The 26,219-nt window shown below is 41.4% G+C and overlaps 1 protein-coding gene across 4 annotated transcripts in view; it reads right to left on the bottom strand.

Moving 5' to 3' along the window:
* The window catches only part of LOC126281856 (probable cytochrome P450 6a13), a 73,427-nt gene extending 48,664 nt beyond the window's left edge, over window positions 1-24,763 (bottom strand). For 2 of the 4 annotated variants that reach the window (XM_049981117.1, XM_049981118.1), the window contains exons 1-2: window positions 24,411-24,738; window positions 23,938-24,307 (exon numbers count right to left, since the gene is read on the bottom strand). In XM_049981117.1, coding sequence (XP_049837074.1) covers window positions 23,938-24,272 — 335 coding nt within the window. In that variant the 5' untranslated portion in view covers window positions 24,273-24,307; window positions 24,411-24,738. Of the gene's footprint in view, window positions 1-23,937 lie in introns of all 4 variants that reach the window. The other 2 variants (XM_049981116.1, XM_049981115.1) reach the window with 2 other exon arrangements.
* Window positions 24,764-26,219: the final 1,456 nt, after the last annotated feature.

Here is a 26,219-nt window from a genome sequence, read left to right as displayed (position 1 = left end):
TTGGTCCCGTTCTTGTAGGATCTTTTTCCGGCCACAGAGATGTCGGAGGTCAGATGTTTTACGGAATTCCTGATGTTTATGGTAGTTCAGTGAAGTGATTGTACGGGAAAATCCCCACTTCATCGCTATCTTGGAGATTCTGTGACTCATTGCTCTCGCCGACTATAACACCATATCGAAAGCCACTTAAATGTTGATAACCTGTCATTATAGCAGCAGTAAACGATCTAACAGATGGGCCAAACAATTTTATTCTTGTATAGGGGCTGCAGACCACAGCGCCGTATTCTGCCTTTTTACACATCTCTATATTTGAATACGCTTGAACCGGCCGGGGTGGCCGAGCGGTTCTAAGCGCTATAGTCTGGATCCGTGCGACCGCTACGGTTGCAGATTCGAATCCTGCCTCGGGCATGGATGTGTGTGATGTCCTTAGATTAGTTAGGTTTAAGTAGTTCTAAGTTCTAGGGGACTGATGATCTCAGAAGTTAAGTCCCATAGCGCTCAGAGCAATTTTTGAACACGATTGCCTATACCAGTTTCTGTGGCACTTCAGTGTATTTGGTATACCATGTACACAACTACATACTGTATATGTATACTGAATGATTATGATGTCAATGTCCACTTGAGAATCTACATACTCGAGCTGTAGTCACAATTACATAATCAATTCTTTTCGCCAAGACTTATTAGTGTACTGAAATACGCCTGATACAAAACATGATATTTAGAGAATTACCCGTGACAATTTCAAATCATGCTGTATTTTGTTTCATATTGTCTTCTCTGTCGTGTGGATTACGAGAAGAATTTCGTTCATTAACGTGCATGGTGTAAAAAGCAGTTCCTTTCAGATTATCATTATTGTAATGATTTTCTATAATAATAATAAGTTACTTATTATTTTCAGTTAACAAAATACACATCTGTGAAACGAGAAACTAAGAAACAAAAATAGGAATGAATTTAAAACGTAAAATAACAATGTAAAACATAAAATAAATTTTAGCATATTATATCATTAGAACAGTAATGAATTTTTAAATATTTTAATCGTCTATGTTGAAAATTCCCTGACAACACATTTTGTACAACTTATTTTCTCGAAATGGTATTTCAGAAATCAGCCCTACTACAAAGGGATGTATGTGGCTTGATTGTTTTTTTAAATTTATGTTATTAGAAGAGTTTTCATTTTTCAAAATTAATTTATGGTGGTGGGGTTTTCTGCAAAATTTCAAATTATTTGGAAAGTCGACTCTACATTTTTCAATAGCATTAATTACGTGTCAACTTTTATATGAAAACCATGTTTCGTATGTCATCTTTTCCAAGATATTCCCTCTAAACTTGAAATGTAATATTACCTTTCGGCGTGTGTTCTACGCCTTGGAAGTGAAACTCGGCCCAAACAGAAAACACGTATTGAACTATGTTTGTCCCCTCGACACACCCGCCAAGTCTCATCAAGATCGTTTATATGAACCTGGGAATGTTTCCGTGTGAGAGTGGAGTCGACACGCAGAAGTACTAAGATCACGTGTCTTCCAGTTCTTCAGTAGTACACCATCAGTCTTGCTGTATTACCAGAGATCTATAAGCGGATGTGTAAGTCGTAACTTAGATAATGACGTAGGCAAATTCTTAATGAAACCGAAACCAGCTGCCAGTCACTGTTAATTATTCTACATTTAAAAAAAAAAAACGGTATTTATTTTGACGCCTAACACACCATTAATGGCGCTGTTTTCAAAGATGGAAACACATTTCTTTTCTCGATAAACTAGAGACCAGCACGAATCTCGAAACCCTCCTTCCATCAGTCTTCCTGTCTCTAGGATCAGGTATGTCAGCTTTGACGCTTGTTGGGAACGATGCATTATTACGAGTGTGAAGACGATCTGCACCTGCGAAAGACGGTGTGACCAACAATGTAACTTTTGTTACGTCTGAGCTCCGCACATTAAATTTAACGGATGATTTAAAAATTAATCAGTTCTCGCTAAAACCCTGAATTTATCCGAGAGAAGTCCTCGACTCTGTTACGTTTCTTCTCCAGATCTCCCCATGTTAGTACTAAATTCACCGTAAAGGATTTCGCTGAAGCCCTTAATGGCAAATATGGCAGATCCCTAGCTGAAGAATATTTCATTACATTAGAGTGTTTTCACAAATCGCACATATGCGAACATGAATGCCATCTTGATTAAGAGCCAAAATTTTTATGAGATGACTGGCGAACGAAAAGAAGCTACATGTAAACCTATAATGATCACATTTCACAATAAAAGAAAATGCGGTGCTATGGTTATATTTCGCTCAACACTAAGTGCTACATATATAAATAACTAAAGTATATACGTCTGGAACGGATACAATATAATGACACGCTGCAATTTTCCTCCTTAAAAACAATAGGCTAAGACCATATTATAAAGATGAATTTGACACCTGCGTTTCCTTTGAGCTCTGACAACTACAGCTGGTGGAATCCTGCGAACTGATGAGAAACGGAAGAACATCGACACAGAGATGACCACACCATGTGCTCCGAACTTCCAGAAGAGTTGTATACATTGCCACGGGCGGGAGAAATCAAGAATTGAAATATACATGTATCATCTTGTGGTGGTAATCTCTGTTGACAACATGATACTTTAAAACGCAAAAACGACAGTGAGGACAACATTACTGAATCTACTAGAAAGTAAAAATCTAAAATCATAATTTTTAACCAGTAATGAAGTGTAATAGCGTATATAAGGTCAGATCTCAGATATGTTATAACTGCCAGGTATGTTGCATATCTGCAACAGCCGTTGGAGAAACTGGGCTTGTAAAAGACTTCATTTAGTAAAAGATTTTTATTTAAACATTTTGATGAAACGTTGACATGATTTACAAGATCAAAAATGAAAAATACTTAGTGACAGATTTTTAGATAGTTATATATAATACAATATTCCTTCGTAAGTGAAATTCTCCGTGATAGTTTATTCCCTTGTTTAGGCGCAGATGACAGTTACGCATTTTACACACGAATACTGTCTGCCATTTAAAACTGGGCTTTTTACGTCTTCACGTCGTGTCTGTAAACTGAGGTCAATAACTTACTGCATCAGTTTGGTATATTCATATATTCATCTGGAACCGATGTTGACGGACTTGATGGTTACTGCACACTTTTTATTGCCACTATACTGGATTTTTTTCTTTTTTTAAATTTAAAGGAAACATTCAAACTGTCACATTCCCTATCTGGTATTTCGTAAAAACTTTCGGAATATTAGCGATTCATTAGAATTTCAAACATCGTAATGAAAGTGATAGGCAATCAGTCAAAACAATGTTGAGATCGGATCTTGATACGAATTATTGGAATACTCACCGCAAATATAGCGGAAATGGAAAGTGCTATTGATGTGTGCTATTCACAGAGTAGATTGGTAGTTAGGGGCGCATACTACTTGCCAATAAACAGTTGTTAATAATCCTTACAAAGTGTATTTTTTCTGCTGACATACAATTTTTTAATGGAGCAACGCCTGCTGACAGTAGTGAAATTCAGAATATCAGTGATGTTTTTGCAGGATTCGTCTACGAGATATCACATTTTGAAAATTTTCCACGCTGACACTTGTTTGTGCCATTCAACCTACATGGTTGCTAGTTACGACGTTGTTTTGTTTACCTATAGTGGGGTTTTGTGTTCTTGGAGTGCACTGCTACTTGATAGTCGGTTAGTGTGTGACAGTCCTATCTGTAGCTCATGAGAGGACTATGGGATTTACCAATGCAGAAAAAGCTCACATGCTTATGCTTTATGGCGACTGTAGAAAGAAAGCAGTTCGTTCTTGTACGGAGTACGTGGCAAGATATCACAGCAGACGTCAACCGTCTCGGCAGTTATTTACCAGCCTCTTCACCCAGTTACGTAAGAGTGACAAAGTAGCATCTACACAACGTGACAGAAGGAAACAAATGACGACAAAACAGGGGAAATTAATATTCTTGCTGTTGTTGCAGTTGATCCGCGCGTTAGCTCCAGCGCAATTGCACGAAGAGGTGGCATGAGTCAGGCAAGTGTCCTTCCCATTCTCCATCGACGTAGGTTGCATCCCTGTCACACCTCTGTCTAGCAAGAGCTGCATGGACACGATTATCAGAAACGTGTTAAGTTCTGTAAATGGACATTATCATAGGATATCTACATCTACATGACTGCTCTTCAATTCACATTTAAGTGCTTGGCAAAGGGTTCATCGAACCACAATCATACTATCTCTGTATCATTCCAACCCCGAACAGCGCACGGGAAAAACGAACACCTAAACCTTTCTGTTCGAGCTCTGCTTTGTCTTACTTTATTTTGACGGTCATTCCTACCTATGTAGGTTGGGCTCAAAAATTATTTGCGCATTCGGAAGAGAAAGTTGGTGACTGAAATTTCGCAAATAGATCTCGCGGCGACGAAAAACGTCTTTGCTTTAATGACTTCCATCCCAACTCGCTTATCATATCTGCCACACTCTCTAGCCTATTACGTGATAATACAAAACGAGCTGCCCTTTTTTGCATCCTTTCGATGTACTCCGTCAATCCCACCTGGTAAGAATCCCACACCGCGCAGCAATATTATAACTGAGGACGAACGAGTGTAGTATAAGCTCTTTAGTGAACTTGTTGCATCTTCTAAGTGTCCTGCCAATGAAACGCAACCTTTGGCTCGCCTTCTTCACAATATTATCTATGTGGTCTTTCCAACTGAAGTTGTTCGTAATTTTAACACCCAGGTACTTAGTTGAATTGACAGCCTTGAGAATTGTACTATTTATTGAGTAATCAAATTCCAACGGATTTCTTTTGGAACTCATGTGGATCGCCTCACACTTTTTGTTATTTAGCGTCAACTGCCACCTGCCACACCATACAGCAATCTTTTCTAAATCGCTCTGCAACTGATACTGGTCTTCGGATGACCTTACTAGACGGCAAATTACAGCATCATCTGCGAACAATCTAAGAGAACTGCTCAGATTGTCACCCAGGTCATTTATATAGATCAGGAACAGCAGAGGTCCCAGGACGCTTCCCTGGGGAACACCTGATATCACTTCAATTGTACTCGATGATTTGCCGTCTATTACTACGAACTGCCACCTTCCTGACAGGAAATCACCAATCCAGTCGCACAACTGAGACTATTCCCCATAGGCGCACAGCTTGATTAGAAGCCGCTTGTGAGGGACGGTGTCAAAAGCTTGCCGGAAATCTAGAAATACGGAATCACCTTCAGATCTGTTGTCGATAGCGGCCATTACATCGATGTTTTCTGAAACCATGCTGATTACGTATCAATAGACTCGAGATGTATCACGTATCTTGTTTACTGATGAAATCACATATACCAGTCATGTTCATACAAACCCCCGAAACATGCGGTATTGATCTGTTGACAATCCCCGTTGGAAGGTCAGGCTCCAAGGAGTGTAAACATATGGTGTGGGATAGTAAACCGACAGCTTAAACACCAGTTTTTCATATGCAAAACACTGAACGCGCACAACTATCCCAGCCTCCTAACAGACCACCTCCTAGGTATTCTAGAGGACTTCCCTCTGCATACTGAGAGGATGTTGTGGCACTAGCATGGTGGCTATCCTGTCCGTAGTGCAGCACGTACTGTAGCATGTCTTCACGAATTGTTTCCAAATCGTTGAACTGGACGCAAAGGACATGTACCCTGGGTGGCGCGTTCCACGGATTTGACCCCTGTGGACATTTTTCTGTGAGGAAAGCTGAAAGACGCTGTCTGCAAAGACATACCATTTACACCTGGTGAGAGGCAACGACGTTTTACTGCAACCTGCTCGGACATCTCCGGTGAAATCGCAGCATGTGTGTGCAGCAGCCGTTCCATGACAGATTACAAGCCTGTATTGCCATTGACTGTGGTCATTTTGAACACAGCCTGTAATGGTTAGTTGTCTCGATACTGTTGAGAATCTATACAACTTTTAAAAATACGGTAACTCGTAAACGATCCTCAGCAGACTCCTGCAACAAAACAACTAACATTCTAACTTACTCTGCTTTTAGTTTGTTAATGTCAATAGGTATTTTTCCGTTGACAAAACCGTATGCTTGAACAAAAATTACACTTTTAAGTATTATTAAACTCTAATTATTGGCTAACAATACGAGTCCCTGACTACAGTCCATTCTGTCAAAACCGCACATCAATAGCACCTTTCATTTCCTACATATTTGCGATGCAAGTTTTAGGTGGTTCACCAAATAATGAACACAATCAGTCACTGAAATATCGAAATAACTGCTTTCACTTAACTTGTTTCTTGATTTCACCTCTTGTATGCGCCAACAAAGGTACGAAAACGCCTAATGATACATATTTTGCAGAAACAATATTTTCTAATTCACTTGAATGTACAACTAGACTGTGACATCAAAATGTGATTTACACCACTCACAGATACTGCAGAACCAACAAATAATTTTCCGAAGTGAACTTGCCTTTGTATACACCTGTCATTCTCTAAATAGTGACGGTGTATGTCGTGAACCAAGGTGCAAAGACCAAGATGCTCTACAGTACGCTGAAAACTCAGGAAACCGCAGCAAAATGTCAGAGACGCTGTTAGCTTCGTGTAGAATCTGCATGTATCATGATTGTACCTCAAAAACAATTAACGTTACATATGCTAGCGTCGCTAGAATGTAATGCGAATTCGCGACCCACGGCATTAACGGATTAAGACAACGAAAATAGCTTGTTCTTGTCTCGCGACTCTAAAATCGCTTTACAATAACTAATAATTAACAAAGTGCAGGAAATGAAAAGGGTAAAAGAGAAAGAAGACGACTAAAAATGGGTATAACAGAAAATGTCAAATGACTAATCAAAAATAGGTAAAGGATAAATGAAAAACCGTAATAAACATGCCTGAGAATGGGAAAGATTGATGCTACTTACAGGAAAACCAGAGAGACCGTTGGAGAAAAGAGAATCAGATGTATGAGTATCAAGAGCTCAGATGGAAAGCCAGTACCAGGAAAAAGAGGAATAGCTGAGAGGTGAAAGGAATATATGTAGGCCCTCTACAAGAAAAACGAACATCCATAGCATATTAGAGAAAGTAGATGAAGATGAGACGGGAGGGATGTTACTGCAAATAGAATTTGACAGAGCACTGAAAGACAGTAGAATTTGACGGAGCACTAAAAGACCTTAACAGGAATAAGATGCCTGGAGTAAATGACATTCTCTCAGAATTTCTGAGATCCTTCGAACAACCAGCCACGAGAAACGTATTCCACCGGGCGTGCAACATGTATGGAACAGTTGAAATACCGTCCGACTTCAGAAATTTGTTATCTCCGATTTCGAAGAAGTCAGTTGCTTTCAGTTGTGAATACTGCCAGACTGTAAGTTAAGTAAGTCAAGGATTCAGGAATTGTTTACTGAAGAATGGAAATACTGCTAGAGGCTGACCTTGAAGAAGATCAGTTTGAGTTCCAGAGAACTTTAGGAACACGTGAAGCAATGCTGACCCTACGACTCATGTTATAAGACAGCTGAAAGAAAGGAAAATTTACGTTCCGAAAATTTGTAGATTTAGAGTAAGCTTTTGATAATGTTGAGTCACTTACGCTCCTTGAAATTTTGACTGCAGCACGGATAAAATATTGGGGGTTAAGGGGTTATTTACTATTTATGCGGAAACTAGACTGCACGTGTAAGAGTCGAAAGACATGAAAGGGAAGCTGATGTTGAGAAGAGAGTGGGACAGACTTGTTCCCTGGTACTGATATTATTCAGTTTGTACATTGAAGAACCCCCCCCCCCCATGAACCATGGACATTGCCGTTGGTGGGAAGGCTTGCGTGCCTCAGCGATACAGATGGCCGTACCGTGGGTGCAACCACAACGGAGGGGTATCTGTTGAGAGGCCAGACAAACGTGTGGTTCCTGAAGAGGGGCAGCAGCCTTTCCAGTAGTTGCAGGGGCAACACTCTGGATGATTGACTGATCTGTCCTTGCAACATTAACCAAAACGGCCTTGCTGTGCTGGTACTGCGAACGGCTGAAAGCAAGGGGAAACTACAGCCGTAATTTTTCCCGAGGACATGCAGCTTTACTGTATGATTAAATGATGATGGCATCCTCTTGGGTAAAATATTCCAGAGGTAAAATAGTCCCCCACTCGGATCTCCGGGCGGGGACTACTCAGGAGGATGTCGTTATCAGGAGAAAGAAAACTGGCGTTCTACGGATCGGAGCGTGGAATGTCAGATCCCTTAATCGGGCAGGTAGGTTAGAAAATTTAAAAAGGGAAATGGATAGGTTAAAGTTAGATATAGTGGGAATTAGTGAAGTTCGGTGGCAGGAGGAACAAGACTTCTGGTCAGGTGACTACAGGGTTATAAACACAAAATCAAGTAGGGGTAATGCAGGAGTATGTTTAATAATGAATAGGAAAATAGGAATTCGGGTAAGCTACTACAAACAGCGTAGTGAACGCATTATTGTGGCCAAGATAGATACGAAGCCCACACCTACTACAGTAGTACAAGTTTATATGCCAACTAGCTCTTCAGATGACGAAGAAATTGAAGAAATGTACGATGAAATAAAAGAAATTATTCAGATAGTGAAGGGAGATGAAAATTTAATAGTAATGGGTGACTGGAATTCGAGTGTAGGAAAAGGGAGAGAAGGAAACATAGTAGGTGAATATGGATTGGGGCTAAGAAATGAAAGAGGAAGCCGCCTAGTAGAATTTTGCACAGAGCACAACTTAATCATAGGTAACACTTTTTTAAGAATCATGAAAGAAGGTTGTATACGTGGAAGAACCCTGGAGATACTAAAAGGTATCAGATAGATTATATAATGGTAAGACAGAGATTTAGGAACCAGGTTTTAAGTTGTAAGACATTTCCAGGGGCAGATGTGGGCTCTGACCACAATCTATTGGTTATGACCTGTAGATTAAAACTGAAGAAACTGCAAAAATGTGGGAAATTAAGGAGATGGGACCTGGATAAACTGAAAGAACCAGAGGTTGTACAGAGTTTCAGGGAGAGCATAATTGACAGGAATAGGGGAAAGAAATACAGTAGAAGAAGAATGGGTAGCTCTGAGGGATGAAGTAGTGAAGGCAGCAGAGGATAAAGTAGGTAAAAAGACGAGGGCTGCTAGAAATCCTTGGGTAACAGAAGAAATATTGAATTTAATTGATGAAAGGAGAAAATATAAAAATGCAGTAAATGAAGCAGGCAAAAAGGAATACAAACGTCTCAAAAATGAGATCGACAGGAAGCGCAAAATGGCTAAACAGGGATGGTTAGAGGACAAATGTAAGGATGTAGAAGCTTATCTCACTAGGGGTAAGATAGATACTGCCTACAGGAAAATTAAAGAGACCTTTGGAGAGAAGAGAACCACGTGTATGAATATCAAGAGCTCAGATGGCAACCCAGTTCTAAGCAAAGAAGGGAAGGCAGAAAGGTGGAAGGAGTATATAGAAGGTTTATACAATGGTGATGTACTTGAGGACAACATTATGGAAATGGAAGAGGATGTAGATGAAGACGAAATGGGAGATACGATACTGCGTGAAGAGTTTGACAGAGCACTGAAAGACCTGAGTCGAAACAAGGCCCCCGGAGTAGACAACATTCCATTAGAACTACTGACGGCCTTGGGAGAGCCAGTCATGACAAAACTCTACCAGCTGGTGAGCAAGATGTATGAGACATGCGAAATACCCTCACACTTCAAGAAGAATATAATAATTCCAATCCCAAAGAAAGCAGGTGCTGAGAGATGTGAAAATTACCGAACTATCAGTTTAATAAGTCACAGCTGCAAAATACTAACGCGAATTCTTTACAGACGAATGGAAAAACTGGTAGATGCGGACCTCGGGGAGGATCAGTTTGGATTCCGTCGAAATGTTGGAACACGTGAGGCAATACTGACCTTACGAGTTATCTTAGAAGAAAGATTAAGAAAAGGCAAACCTACGTTTCTAGCATTTGTAGACATAGAGAAAGCTTTTGACAATGTTGACTGGAATAATCTTTTTCAAATTCTAAAGGTGGCAGGGGTAAAATACAGGGAGCGAAAGGCTATTTACAATTTGTACAGAAACCAGATGGCAGTCATAAGAGTCGAGGGGCATGAAAGGGAAGCGGTGGTTGGGAAAGGAGTGAGATAGGGTTGTAGCCTCTCCCCGATGTTATTCAATCTGTATATTGAGCAAGCAGTAAAGGAAACAAAAGAAAAATTTGGAGTAGGTATTAAAATTCATGGAGACGAAGTAAAAACTTTGTCGGTTCGCCGATGACATTGTAATTCTGTCAGAGACGGCAAAGGACTTGGAAGAGCAGTTGAACGGAATGTACAATGTCTTGAAAGGAGGATATAAGATGAACATCAACAAAAGCAAAACGAGGATAATGGAATGTTGTCAAATTAAATCGGGTGATGCTGAGGGAATTAGATTAGGAAATGAGACACTTAAAGTAGTAAAGGAATTTTTATATTTAGGAAAGTAAAATAACTGATGATGGTCGAAGTAGAGAGGATATAAAATGTAGACTGGCAATGGCAAGGAAAGCGTTTCTGAAGAAGAGAAATTTGTTAACATCGAATATAGATTTAAGTGTCAGGAAGCCATTTCTGAAAATATTTGTTTGGAGTGTTGCCATGTATGGAAGTGAAACATGGACGATAACTAGTATGGACAAGAAGAGAATAGATGCTTTCGAAATGTGGTGCTACAGAAGAATACTGAAGATAAGGTGGATAGATCACGTAACTAATGAGGAGGTATTGAATAGGATTGGGGAGAAGAGAAGTTTGTGGTACAACTTGACTAGAAGAAGTGATCGGTTGGTAGGACATGTTTTGAGGCATCAAGGGATCACAAATTTAGCATTGGAGGGCAGTGTGGAGGGTAAAAATCGTAGAGGGAGACCGCGAGATGAGTACACTAAGCAGATTCAGAAGGATGTAGGTTGTAGTAGGTACTGGGAGATGAAGCAGCTTGCACAGGATAGAGCAGCATGGAGAGCTGCATCAAACCAGTCTCAGGACTGAAGACAACAACAACAACAACATTGAAGAAGGTGTGAAGGAAACCGAGTAGAAATTTGTATAGTTCAGGGAGAGTAAATAAAAGCTTTAAGGTTTTATGATGAAACAATAATTCTATCAGAGGCGGTTAAGTACTTGGAAGACCAGTTAAATGGAACGATCAGTGTCTTGAAAAGAGATAAGACGAATATCAATAAAAGTAAAACAAGGGCAAGGGAATGTAGGCGGATTAAATCAGGAGATACCCAGGGAATTAGAGTAGTAATTAATCTCTCGAAATTGTAGGTGAGTTTTGCTATTTGCTTAGAAAATAATCAATGACTGACAAAACGGAGATTGGCAAAAGCATTTCTGAAAATGAATTTGATAATGTCTAATGTACATTTAAGTGCTATGAAAGCTTTTCTGAACGTATTTGCTTGGAATGCAGCCTTATATGGAAGTGAAATGTGGATGATAAGCAGTTCATACAATAAGAAAATAAAAGTTTTTGAAATGTACTACAGATGCTGAATAGTTGAAGGATTAATAGGTAGATCGAACAATTATTAAAGAGATATTAAATTGAATTAGGGGAAAAAGAAATTTATGGTATATCTTGACTGAGGGAAGGGACGGGTTAATAGATCAGATTATGAGGCATCAAGGAACAGTGGGTTTGGTAATGGAGGTAAGAGTGGGGCTTAAAAATCGTAGAGGGAAACCTACGCAAGATCACAGTAAGCAGGATCAAGTGAATGTAGCTTGCAGTACTTGTTAGGAGACGAAGAGGCTAGCACAGCACAGGCTGGCAAGCAGAGCTGCGTCAAACCAATATTTGGAGAGAACACCACACAAAATCTCAAACTGCTGTACACTTTACTATGTATTTTGTATAGAAAGCGCCATAAATGAAGTTTGATACCGTTAAGAATATGATGCAATCCAGCCCAAGATGAATTCACTTGAAGTTTGTTTTCATATAAAGTGAACCAAAAGATGCGGCTCAAAAATGGTCTGTATCTGTGTATTTGGACAGCGTCCGCAACTAACGTACTGTTAAGGCTTCAAATTTTTAGAACTGTCTTGTAATGTGATCGGTAATCTATTCGTGGCTCACAGTTGCGGTGAAAACCTCCTTTGATGCGGTGAGCTATAACGAGGACAGCCTTAGGAAATACCGTGCTCACTAAAGCTTTTTGAAATATCACTTAAATTTTCAGTGGTTCCTGTACACTGAATATGACAGTATTGTCGTTTAAAAAACTGTGTCTTTTAGTTTCAGAAAAGACAATATTTGTTTGTCTGTATGTACGTCAGTTACAGACTGATTTTCTTAATATAGAATTTATTCGTCATTATCATTTTCATACCGAATTCTTCCCAATTCTAAACTGTTTTTCATTGTAGGGCACGAGTGCATGAAGGTTATTCAGCAGTTGACCAACAGTTCTTTCTAAAAATTCAGTGCAACCATCTGATGACGAACAAATTGTCCGAGACTTGTAATGCCAAGCAGAACTAAGATGTTAGAAAATCATTCAACCATTTTAGTAGTACTATATGGTGGGTTTATGCATGTAACATTTTCCACCAAACAGTTACGCCAGGAGTAACACACAAGGCGGGTTACTAGATACAACATCCGCGTCCACTTCTTTTGGCACAGCTGGAGGCGACTTGGTCATCTCTTGTCTTGTAAAGATGACTTTGCAGTCATTTCTTTTCCGCCAGCTGCAGACTCTGTCGTGTATGCAATAAATAGGGCATAATAAAGTGGCAAAATGGCAAAACCTCAACGTTACTAATAATGAGAATTGCGAAACAATGGGATACAAGTGACTTTCTTTTATTCACAGAAGCACAAAACCAACAAATCTCGATTTCGAGAGTTAGTATTAACCTTCATAGCAAAGTTTTCAAATGCAAGTCATTATTTGCCATGTATTGTAAAATATCGTAGTTAATACTTCACAGCAACTTAAGATCAGCAAGAGTTTACACTCGTTTGTGGCACTTCAGACACAGAATCGCGTTATGTCTCTTCAGAAACAGACTCCTCCTCAACTGCCGTAACGGTTTGGCACCTGCTCGCTCAGAGAACGCTTGTGTGTGGTTTATCTTGTGCACCAGTTATTATCAGAAGTAACTCAAATTTGCGACTGTTTTATGAGTATGAAATGAAAGTTATTGAAGGCTACCAGTGCAAGTAATATCAGGAGGATGGTTGGAGATGTACATTGAAATTCTCAAGGTAAATCTGAAACAATGAAAGACGTGCTCCTTGAGCAAGGACTCGTAGTTGAGTCACCACGGTCTTTAAAAGATTTCATCGTGACACGGCTTGTTCTCACCCCACCGTACTCACGCTCTGATAACATCAGTCACACCGCGCTTCGGGCGCACTTACATTCTTCCCACATTCTTGCTATGTTACAACGACGTGGACGTTTCTATGCTGTACCCTTAAGCGTAACAATATAACATAATAACACGTAGAGAAAGAAGTGGCATAAGCCCCACAATACGGCGTCACCCGACTTAACTACTGTTTGTATTCGAAATTTATGCTATGCTGATTGATGAAAGCTGTAGCACTGACGTATCGAATATATTTTTCGTTGTACTAACGTAGTTAACGTAGTCTGGACAGTATCTCGTTTCTCAAGGGATGTTGGTACACATCTTGTTGCAACCAAAAACAGTTTTCTCAATTCCATAAGAAATGGCTATTCGTATTGATTGCGCCATTTTAGTCTGCTACTATGTACACGTTTTCAGTGTAGCCCTTTGTAGTATATCCACTTCTTCAGGCAGCATGTGCTATTGCTTATTTACAGTCTTACTTTGTTCATATGATGTTCGTGAATAGCTATAGTGATCACCTTGCATAGTATTACGGGGAAAAGGTTCATGGGTCTATATATATTTTTACGTCTTTTCTATAGTTTTCGTGCAAAAGAAGAGTAATTACAGCGTCGTTCTGGTATAAAGGAGTTTGGTTTCCTTTGCCTTTAGCGCTACTAAAGTCATGAAATTGTTTTCACGACATGGTGTATGAAACAGGAGACATGTTTAATGGATCGTTACTCCTGTATCAGCTCCGCACGTTTATTCGTTACCTCACAGGAGAGATTATCACATGGCTTTCAACGATAAACTGTTCAGCGCTATCAGTGAGTCATGCCGAAACTACAGCCATCGCAGAGCGTCTAGAATCACTTTCGTTGTGCTCGGTGTTCTTTTCAATTACAGGTTTCCTGATTTGCTACCATGCCATTTAGGGCAATCTTCACGCAGATATTAAATGAGGAACCGTTTTACCAATCTGTGCATCAATATTTATGAGCTATTTACGTTTCACCGCAATGACGAAGCATTTCATACTACAGACCAAAACACTTTTTTATTATTAACCTCATTCATAAAGTAGCTCCAAACACATTAACTTGAGACAAATTTGAGCTTTCTCTTCTAGAAGTGTGAATATGCCAGTACCATTTATGTTTCTTTTGTTTCTTTGCTCGCTTGGTACCACAAAACACACTCATAACTGACAAAGTGCAAATGGGCCTCCTCCGAAAGCGCCAGGTTCATGCACCCTTTTTGACTGCTGTTCATCGCAAACCCAGGTTGGAATTTTCACGACAACAGGGCAACTAGAATGAGATTTTCACTTTGCAGTGGAGTGTGCGCCGATATGAAACTTCGTGGCAGATTAAAACTGTGTGCCGGACCAAGACTCGAACTCGGTACCTTTGCCTTTCGCAGGCAAGTGCTCTACCAACTGAGCTACCCAAGCACGACTCACACCCCGTCCTCACAGCTTCTCTTCTGACAATACCTCGTCTCCTAATTACCAAAGTTTACAAAAGCTCTACTGCGATGGTAGACCACTTGCCCGCGAAAGGCAAAGGTCCTGAGTTCGAGTCTCTGTCCGGCGCACAGTTTTAATCTGCCGGGAAGTTTAATAGCGTAACTGGACATACACTGAATGGCGACAGGTCACCTTTTCAGGCGAATGACGTTTTATGCTCTATCCGACAGATAGCCTTGGTGTGTAGCGCGTGAAGCGTCTGAAAGCAAAACACTCCGAGTTTATCCACTGTGGATATTTTAGAAGCGGTGACTGTCAACAGAATGTAAATACATAAAACTGCAACCAGTCACTCTTTTCGACAGTTATTTAGTATTCGATGAACCGTTTATGGTACAAATACATACGTAACTTCCGAAAATCAAACTGAAGATGAACCTGCAAAGATTCCAAAACCGGTTCAAGGAATGATAAATAACTATTGCAGTTTTACGTATTCAGACTCTGAAATAGTCGATGGAATGGGTATTACATGGATGATCTCGCCCTTCTGTGAGGCTCAGTGGTCCAACACAAGTAGGCATGTGTCCTTGTGGACCACATCAATCTGTATATGCAATCTTTTTTTTTTCGGCACGATGACAACACAACGTGCCAGACGGCTCGTACTGTATGTGCGTGGTTCGAAGAGCACCGTATTCTCTTGGCCATCAAACTCCCCAGACTTAACCCAATCGAGAATCTCTGGGACCACCTCGATCAGACTGTTCCAGCCATGATCCTCCATCGAGATACCTAGCGCAGCTCACTCTGTTCCCGCACGTCTCGCAGTTATTCGCAATGCGAAATGTGGTGTTTCAATCTGTTGACATTAACACGACTGAACAGAATATGTAAGTGGAGTAGGAAAGAATAGAGAATCATTCTACCGACCACGTGGACTGTAAATGGCGGAAGATACGGCCGTAAATGACTTCGTTGTGACCTGGCGTCTGTGAACGAGCATCTCGGAAACGGCGGAGTTGGTCCGCTGTTAGTGTGCTACTACCGCGAGAGTCTCTGGAAAGCGGTTGAAGGCGATGAAACCACGAGAGGGCACATCGGCGGTATTAGGCAGATCAGATGACAGAGTACAGTGCTGGACCCGGCATAAGTATTTCGTAGCAGACTGTTGAGAGTACATTGTAAAACATGAGACTCTGAGGCAGACAGTCCCAAAGTGTTCCCATATGGACGCGACAGCATCTTCACAATAGCACCAACTGTTGAGACTGTGAGACAAATATGGGCACAGGTAAAAGCTAAATGACAGTACTAAAATTTCGTTTTCCGTTCATCGTGAGATCCAGTACGTTCCAAACGTCAGAAATAATAATAATAAGAGTAATAATAATAGTTTTTAACTTAGCCTTGTAATGTTTGGAGTCAAATAACAAAACGCTGTCCATGCAGATCGGAGCACACAGTTTTCCCATCATAGTAGGAGAGTGAAAATAAGACAAGCTCGCTTGCATTCTGGTGCAGACGGCTATCATTGTTACTTAATGGACTGTGCCAAAAGGCAACACTATGCCGGATGCACTGTTGTTGAAGTTCCGACAGTACGGCTTAGATTCGCAGGATAGAGAGTAATTCGAAGACTTTTTCAGTAACAGAATCTATTACGCTGACCCTCGACAGCGAGTGTTCAACAGGGACAATGGTATCTTCAGGAGTGCCCCACGTAAGTGTAATAGGACAGCTATTACTCTCTAGATGCATAAATCATCTGGCGGACAGAGTGAAGAGCAGTTTACGGCTGTTTGCTGATGACACTGTGATATACGGGAAAGTGTTGTAATTGAGCAACCGTAGGAAGATACAGGGTGACTTCGACGGAATATCTATTTGGTTTGCCAGCCGCTGTGACCGAGCGATTCTAGGCGCTTCAGTCCGGAACCGCGCTGCTGCTACGTTCGCAGGTTCGAATCCTGCCTCGGGCAAGGACGTGTGTGATGTCCTTAGATGAGTTAGGTTTAAATAGTTTTCATTACTAGGGGACTGATGACCTCAGATGTTAAGTCCTATAGTTCTTAGAGCCATTTGAACCATTTCTATTTGGTCTGATGAATTCCAGCTTGCTGTAAATGTAGAAAAAAAAGTTAATGCCGACGAGTAGGGAAAATAATTCTGTCGAATATAGCATTAGTAATGCTGCTTGACTCCGTCACTTCTATTAAATGTCTAGGCGTAACGTTGCAGTGCCATATGAAATGAAATGAGCACGTCATGTTGGTAGTAGGGAAAGCGACTGATCGAATTCGTTTTATTGGGAGAGTTTGGTTAAGTGTAGCTCACGTACACAGGAGACCGCGTATAGTACTCTAGTTCGACCCTTCATTACCGCTCGAGTATTTGGGATCCCCACCACGTCAGATTAAAGGAAGATTTTCTAACGATAGGTTCGACCAGAACGCCAGTATTACGGAAATGCTTCGTGAAATCAGATGGGAATTCCTGGAACGACTTCATCACGAGGCACTATTATAGGAATTTAGAGAACCAGCATTTGAGGCCGACTACAGATCGATTCTGCTGACGCTCAAGGACTACGAAGAGAAGAAGAAATAAATTACGGCTCCCCAAAGCTTAAAAACCATCGCTTTTCTCGCACTCTACCTGCGAGTGGAACAGGAAGTGAAGTAGATGTAGAATTCTCTCAGCTGCTCTATTTGAACACTGAGCACGTAAATATTGTTGGCCTAGACATCTTACACTGAAGCACGAAAGACACTGGTATACGCATGTTTACTCAAACAGAGAGGTGCACTGAAGCGCCAAAGAAACTAGTACAGGCATGCGTATTCAGATACAAAGATATGTAAACAGGCAGAATACGGATCCGTGGTCGTTAACGCCTATATGAGGCAATAAGTGTCTGGCGAAGTTGTTGGATCGGTTACTGGTGCTAAAATGGCAAGTTATCAAGATTTAAGTGACACTGAACGTGATATTATAATCCGCGCACGCCAATAAGATACAGCATCTCCGAGGTAGCTATGAAGTGTGGATTTCCCATACGATCATTTCACGAGTAAACCGCGAATATCACGAATCCAATCTCCGAAATCACTGCGGCAGGAAAAATGTCCTGCAAGAACTGGACCAAGGGCGACTGAAGAGAAGCATTCAACGTGACACAAGTGCAACCCTTCCTCAAATTGCAGCAGATTTCAGTGATGGGCCATGAACAAGTGCCAGTGTGCAAACCATTCAACGAAACATAATCGATATGGGCTTTCGCAGCCGAAGGCCCACTTGAGTACCCTTGATGACTGCACGACACAAAGCATTACGCCTCGCGTGGACCCATCAACATCAACATGGTGCTGGTAATGACTGGAAATCATGTTGCCTGGTCGGACGAGTCTCGTTTCAAATTTTTTCTACTGATGGACGTGTACAGGTATTGAGACAACCTCATGAATCCATGGACCCTGCATGTCAGCAGAGGACTGTTCAAGCTGCTGGCGGTTCCGTAATAGTGTGGGGCGCGTGCAGTTGAAGTGATATGGAACCCTTCGTATGTCTAGATACGACTCTGCCGTGTGACATGTACTTAAGCCTTCTGTCTGATCACCTGAATCCATTTAAATCCACTGTGCGTCCCGACGGACTTGGGCAATTCCAGCAGGACAATGCTACACCCGACACGTCCAGAATTGTTACAGAGTGCCTCCATGAACACTGTTCTGAGTTCAACCACTTGCGCTGACCACCAAACTCCACAGACATGAACATTATTCAGCATATCTGGAATGTCTTGCAACGTGCTGTTCAGATCTCCACCTCCTCGTACTCTTACGGATTTATGGACAGCCCTGCAGGCTTCATAGTGTCAGTTCCCTCCAGCACTATTTCAGACATTAATAGAGTCCATGCCACACCGTGTTGTGGCACTCCTGCCTGCTCGTGAGTGCCCTACAGGATATTAGGAAAGTGTGCCGGTTTCTTTGGCTCTTTAGTGCATGAGAAGTATATCCTTCAGGTTGGTGTCTAATTTCTCACTTAGCGTTGTGTAGGAAATTGTTATTAAATTCGTTCATTTCAAAGTGATACTGCTTGCGACGAAACAACGACACGGAATTTGGTTCGTAAATTATTTGTTACGTTGCGACGAAGCAGCTGGTGTATTTTTACTTCATCTCTTCTTTTTCCATCTGCCAGCTTGAATTCATTTCTTCATTTCATGTTGGTTCGTAAATTAGTTTTTATGTTGTGACGAAGCAACTGGGATATTTTTACTTCCTCTCTTGTTTTACCATCTGCCAGATTTAACTCATTTCTTTCATTTCTGACTAATTTCCATAAACATTATTGAGTATAACTTACATAGTAATAAAAGAGAAAGGTTGGCCCTCAGTCGTAAATAATATACCGCCAGATCTAATTTTGTGCTTAGTGTTATGTTCATAACCAATTTTCTAATTTATTTCGAGTAAACCTAGTTAGTACTTTTGTTATAGGGTGAAATCAGTAATTGTTTCGTAACTTAAACTCTATTGTTGCCTTATAACCAAACATAAATTTTGTACCAATTATAAACATTTGGGGGAACAACTAATAGTATTCTCAAAGGGTCTATTTTGGTTAGCAAAGCTAGCCCTTAATTAATTCCAAAGTAATTACCATGTTTGTCAAAAGTATTGTTTGTCTAACTATATTTGTTAATTTCATCATTTAAACAAACAATTCGGCCTTACTCTTGTTGTACAAGAAACTGTTAAAAAGAAGGTAGTATGCGATGTATTCAGTTAATTTCATGAGTGATTTTTTAATTCTAATTTCTGTAAATTAAACATTAAACAATGTATAGTTTCAGCACCTATTATTGTGAAGATATATAAAGGCCCAATTCTCGGTCCCTACGCAGTCAGTCCACGGCCGAGTTTCAGACGAGGTTAGGCCAACAACACTGCATCAACTTAGCTGTGAAAGAAGCGTGACACAAACAGGCCACGTGTTAAAACAAGTACAGTGACTGTTCAATACGTACCGTATTATTCTGCAAGAACTGTGTGGTTAGGTTTTTATTGCTCATAGATATTCAACAGTAAGTTATTGTAGCAGTGTGTTGATGTTTGCTTGCAATCTATTAATGAGACATATGGAAAGTTAAACAATAGTGAACTGGCCATATAACTGTGTATTAATGACCGTTACCTCCAAAAGGAATCAAGATATCATCCCAGGCAGAAGAGATGTATCATTGAATCATTGGTCTACAGAGCTAATAACAGTCCAAGGCGCTACTACAGGCAGCTGTAAAATGAATGTGCTCAACGGAAAGTACTGAACGCGAAAATGAAGATTTGGCCCTGTCTGACTACCCCCTGAAGCAGACCTTATGATCTTTTAATTACGATATTATTTCCTCCTTCTTGCTCTTTAACATATAAATTACAACCTAAACATAAATGAATGATTAAGGGAACTAGTAAATACTAATAATGAATGTTGCTTCTAATTATACATTTAGTGTAGATTAAAAACCCATTTATATTACAAATGTTTATATTTCCTAACTAATATTACTGATCAATTGCCCAAAACTGCCTCTTCCTATGGCTGCGCGATCTAATATAAATAGCGCGAGATGACTGACATCATCTACGTACCAAACACAAGAAGACACTACTTTCAAAGAGGATCTACAGTGGCGTGCAGCCTCAATGGCAATAAAACTTACGTGATGACAGCTGTTTAGCATTATAGGCCTAATAACACGAAGCAATTAGCAATATTACCGTATGTGCTGCATCTGTGCATCAGACTGATTTTTTCCTTTACACGTCTGCGATGATGGAAGAACTCCAGCCACAAAATAAACTCTTTCAAACAGGACAGTAGAAGGTGGTCCTATGACTAGTATAATCTAATACTGTCTTCTCCTCTCCGTGTTCTACAGACAAGAAACGCGAACTCTCAGCCACAAGGACGGGATTCAGATAATGTCTCTGCGTGAGTATAGACAGAAGAAGTAGTTTCAATCACTGAACGTTGCATACTCAACGACGAAGAGCAGACTCCTATAAGTTTGCAACAGTACAGTGCCTAACCGTTCTAACTATAAAATCTCCTGAGAGCAAAGACAGCAAGTCTGTCTGTACCAACAAAGCTGACACAAAGCGACCGTGAAACACGGGCGCTCAAATGGGAAGGCCCTTTCTCTCCATCGCTGGCTTCCCAGCAAAGCTCGTTTCCCCTCCCTTGTAACTGCAGTAAGCGAAGCATATTCTGGAAACCACGGAATATTCTCGCTCTCTACATATTCTTCCGGAAGCCGACCAACCATATTTTAGTCTTTTGTCGTCCAGCGCGGAAATTTTGCGAGCAAATGCCTATCCACGTTAATTAGGAATTCATACAATGGTACACTTCTCAGATTAAAAATCCTCTGAAATAACCCAGCCTGCGTGATTTCCGAGGTAACGCTTCCTTGTTCCTCTCTGCTGCGTCCAAGATTTTCAGAGTTTCTGGTTATCCTTCCAGCCTAGCTATATATAACACCAGCCAGCCACCACTCTATTGTGCTTCAGCACTCAGCTGCCCTGACTCTTTGTCTTGGGCTACTTCCTGTGTTTAGCAAGACCAACACACATGTGAGGGCTTTTACTCCAAGGGTCTGAGTTACACCTGCCTTTTCATTTCCACTGGCGTTCCAACCTCTGCTAGTATAGGTAATGATTGATTACGCCGTTTTGATACTAGAGAAAATCCATCACCTCTCATGCAATAAGCGTTAGCAACTATTTCCAAGGTGTACGTGACAATGTCAGCCTTCTTTAAACATTCATATATACGATGTACAACCTACCAAACGATACCTAATTCCGGTTTTAAATCATGGCAAGATATGTAGATGAGTGCTTGTAAGGTGCGAAATCATAGCCACCTGACAACTTATTTCTTTTTCCGAGCCATATTTCACATTGTGATGACGTTAACTGCTATTCCAATATGTTTGGAATGGAGCTTTGCTGTGGCATTAAGATGTTGAACGAACTTGATCGTCATTACAGTGTCAGTTAAACGTTAATGTAGCCGACAGATTCATCCATCACTCCAGGCAGAAGAGATGTGTCCTTGAAACAATGGTGGAGACAGCCAATTTATTTAAAAAAGGAACTAAATCATTTGTGAACGGCTTTTAAGAAAAACGGATTCGTTGACAACGAGATAGATCGAGCACTCCATCTGAGAAGAAAAGCGCGTGACAACATTCAGCAGCAACAACTGTCAAATACGGTGATCATGAAATAAAACCGAGCGAGGTGGCGCAGTGGTTAGACACTGGACTCGCATTCGGGAGGACGACGGTTCAATCCCGCGTCCGGCCATCCTGATTTGTGTTTTCCGTGAATTCCCTAAATCACTCCAGGCAAATGCCGGGATGGTTCCTCTGAAAGGGCACGGCCAACGTCCTTCCCCATCCTTCCCTAATCCGGTGAGACCGATGACCTCGCTGTCTGGTCTCCTTCCCCAAACAACCAACCAACCATGAAATAAAATTTAGTGAGACGAGCGCGCTGGCCAGGACGTAGCATTATTATGCACTCGTTTACAGAGAAGCTATAGAGATTCGGAAGCACCACAACAATTTTAATGGAAAAAAGAAGGGCTGAAAGCTAGGTAAGATATGGCAGGCGATTTTGCACCAACGATGTGACAATCAATTATTTTCAATCGAGAATAACGACGTTAGTCAGTGATAGATTTACAGTCGGCCCCACGTGATGTATGGTGGTGCCCTCTACGCGCTCTATGTAAAACGGGCCCTCCACGGCCTGGCAGCCAGTCTTTGACTCACCCCTGAAGATGTTGCCCGCAGTTGGCAACGAAACGTCAGGAAGAAGAAGTTTCACAGATCGGCTGCAGCCTCTCAGTCCGGAATTTGTAGCTAATAAAAACACTTGTGCTTGTTGTTGTTATTGTTGTTGTGGTCTTCAGTCCTGAGACTGGTTTGATGCAGCTCTCCATGTTACTCTATCCTGTGCAAGCTTCTTCATCTCCCAGTACCTACTGCAAGCTACATCCTTCTGTATCTGCTTAGTGTATTCATCTCTTGGTCTCCCTCTACGATTTCTACCCTCCACGCTGCCCTCAAATACTTAATTCGTTATCCCTTGATGCCTCAGAACATGTCCTACCAATCGATCCCTTCTTCTAGTCAAGTTGTGCCACAAACTTCTCTTCTCTCCAATCCTATTCAATACCTCCTCATTAGTTATATGATCTACCCATCTAATCTTCAGCATTCTTCTGTAGCACCACATTTCTAAAGCTTCTATTCTCTTCTTGTCCAAACTAGTTATCGTCCATGTTTCACTTCCTTACATGGCTACACTCCATAACAAATACTTTCAAAAACGACTTCCTGACACTTAAATCTATACTCTATATTAACAAATTTTTCTTCTTCAGAAACGCTCTCCTTGTCATTGCCAGTCTACATTTTATATCCTTTCTACTTCGACTGTCGTCAGTAATTTGCTCCCCAAATAGCAAAACTCCATTAAAACTTTAGGCATCTCATTTCCTAATCTAATTCCCTCATCATCACCCGACTTAATTCGACTACATTCCATTATCCTCGTTTTGTTTTTGTTGATGTTCATCTTATATACTCCTTTCAAGACACTATCCATTCCTTTCAACTGCTCTTCTAAATCCTTTGCTGTTTCTGACAGAATTACAATGTCGTCAGCGAACCTCAAAGTTTTTATTTCTTCTCCATGGATTCTGATACATATTCCGAATTTTTCCTTCGTTTCCTTTACTGCTTGCTCAATATACAGATTGAATAACATCGGGGATAGGCTACAACCCTGTCCCACTCCCTTCCCAACCACTGCTTCCCTTTCATGCCCCTAGACTGTTATAACTGCCATCTGGTTTCTGTACAAATTGTAAATAGCCTACTTATGGGCGCAAAATAATTATTCCTAAAAAAAGAAAAAAAGGTGAAATTTACCTTCGGGAGTAGTGTTCGGAGTCCTGTTTCATTTTCCAGATGATATCGGGGTCTCGCAGCATGAGACACGGTCTGTCCAACATGTAGAAGCCGCCGTACGGGTGTCCTTGCAGCTGGTGGTACACGTCATCCATGACGTCACACAAGTTCCTCGCGCCCAGCAGCAGGTCCCCGGCGTGGCCAAGGAAGAGCAGCGACCTCGCCTGCACGACGCCCATGCGGCGCCAGTAGTTGTGGGCCACGTGGGCGCCGACCACGAGCAGCGTCAAGGCGAGGGCCGACAGCGCGGCGGTCACCAAGCTGACGTCAAACACCGGCCAGGCCAGGGACGCCATGGCGGCCAGTAAGCTATCCGCGCACCCCCTGGGAACTCCACACCCGTCTCACTACACAGTGCTTTTCCTACGTGTCCGTACGAAATATATACCACGACTGCTCACCTTTAGCGTCATTTATAACTGATTTTCTCTTACCAGCTATCCACTAAAGATGTAATGGCGTTATGTAGTTGTACATGCTTCCGTGCATCTCATTTCTCCAAACAATAATTGGTCGCACACTCCTTGAAGCCGGATAGCGGAGTGAGAACTTGTTGTGCTAATGGTAACAATAAGAGCGTTGAAAGAATGCGAAGCATGCCTCTAGTGACGTGGAACTGAAAATCCTAGCCGCGTCCACGTCGCACAGTGTCTGTAGATTACGAGCGCGCACTGACCGTTCCGCCTGGTGGGCCCGACCAAAGCGTCCAGCTCCCGCCTCCAGCTGCGCTGAGCGCCTCGGGAGCTACCAGTGGCAGCGACTGAGCCCCAGCGCTCTTCGGCAGACGCAGTCTGGCCGTCACGTGATCGACGTGACGTCACCCGTCGCTAATCTTGTCATATCGGGCGCTAAAAGCTGCTCGCTCACCAGCGTCTGCCATCTCTCGTGTAACACACTGACTCACTCGACTGACCTTGACACGATTCTCGGTCTTCCGGCTGTACCACACAAGCGGCTTGTCGTGTATTTGCCTGCTTGTGGAATATCGTCTCAGTTACGTGACTGGATTCGTGGTTTCCTGTCAGAGAGGTCACAGCTCGTAGTAAGTGACGGAAAGTAATCGAGTAAAACAGAAGTGATTTCTGGCGTTCCCCAAGCTAGTGTTATGGGCCCCTTGCTATTCCTTATCCATATAAACAATTCGGGAGTCTATTAAAAAATCAATAACCCGCCTGGATTGCGAGAAAAGCACCTAGTGATAAGTGTTAACCGAGGTTTCGGCGTAGATAACTACACCTTCTTCAGAACAACAATGAAACCCACAAGTGCCTAACATGACCTTTGTCAATGATTAAAAGAACACCATAGCTCTACATTTATAAACGAACCATTAAGTTAAGTAGTGGTCTTGACTTTGTAAATATGTACTGTTTGCGTTTTACTTTTCTTTTTCGTTTATAAATGTAGAGATATGGTGTTCTTTTAATAATTGACAATGGTCTTGTTAGCTGCTTGTGGGTTTTATTGTTGTTCTGAAGAAGGTGTAGTTGTCTACGCCGAAACCTGGGTTAACACTTAACACTAGGTGATTTTTTCTTAATCGAGGTGGGTTATTAGTTTTTTAATACATTAAACAACGATTGTTGACGCGCTGCGATGTTGAAGGTTCTTTAATTTGGGAGGCAATCCGAGCAGCCGTTTTCGGTTGCTGTTTGTAGATGACGCTGATGACAAGTTATCAGAAAATGCTAAACCATTTAGAAAAGATGTCTGTATGGTGCGAAACTTGGCAATTGGCCCTGAATAATGAAAAGCGTGAGGTCATGCACATGAGTGCTAAAAGGAATTCATTAAACTTCAGTTATACGATAAATCAGTCGAATATAAAGGCCGTAAACTCAGCTAAATGCGTAGGAATTACAATTACGAACAATTTAAATTGGAAGTAACACATAGAAAATGTTGTCGAGAAGGCTAACCAAACACTGCATTTTATTGGCAGGACGCTTAGAAAATGTAACAGATCTACTAAGGAGACTGCCTACACGCTTGTCCGTCCTCTATTAGAATACTGCCGCGCGGTGTGGGATCCTTACCAGACAGGACTGACAGAGTACATAGAAAAAGTTCAAAGAAGGGCGCACGTTTTGAATTATCGCGAAATAGAAGGAGAATGACACCGAAATGATAAAGAATTTGGGATGGATGTCATTATAACAAAGGCGTATTTCGTTGTGGGGGAATCTCCTCACGGAATGCGTATCACCAACTTCCTCCTCCGAATGCGAAGATATTTTGTTGAT

Source organism: Schistocerca gregaria, chromosome 7, assembly GCF_023897955.1.
Source record: "Schistocerca gregaria isolate iqSchGreg1 chromosome 7, iqSchGreg1.2, whole genome shotgun sequence".
Taxonomy (NCBI): Eukaryota; Metazoa; Arthropoda; class Insecta; order Orthoptera; family Acrididae; genus Schistocerca; species Schistocerca gregaria.
This window is presented reverse-complemented; position numbering and strand designations above follow the sequence as displayed.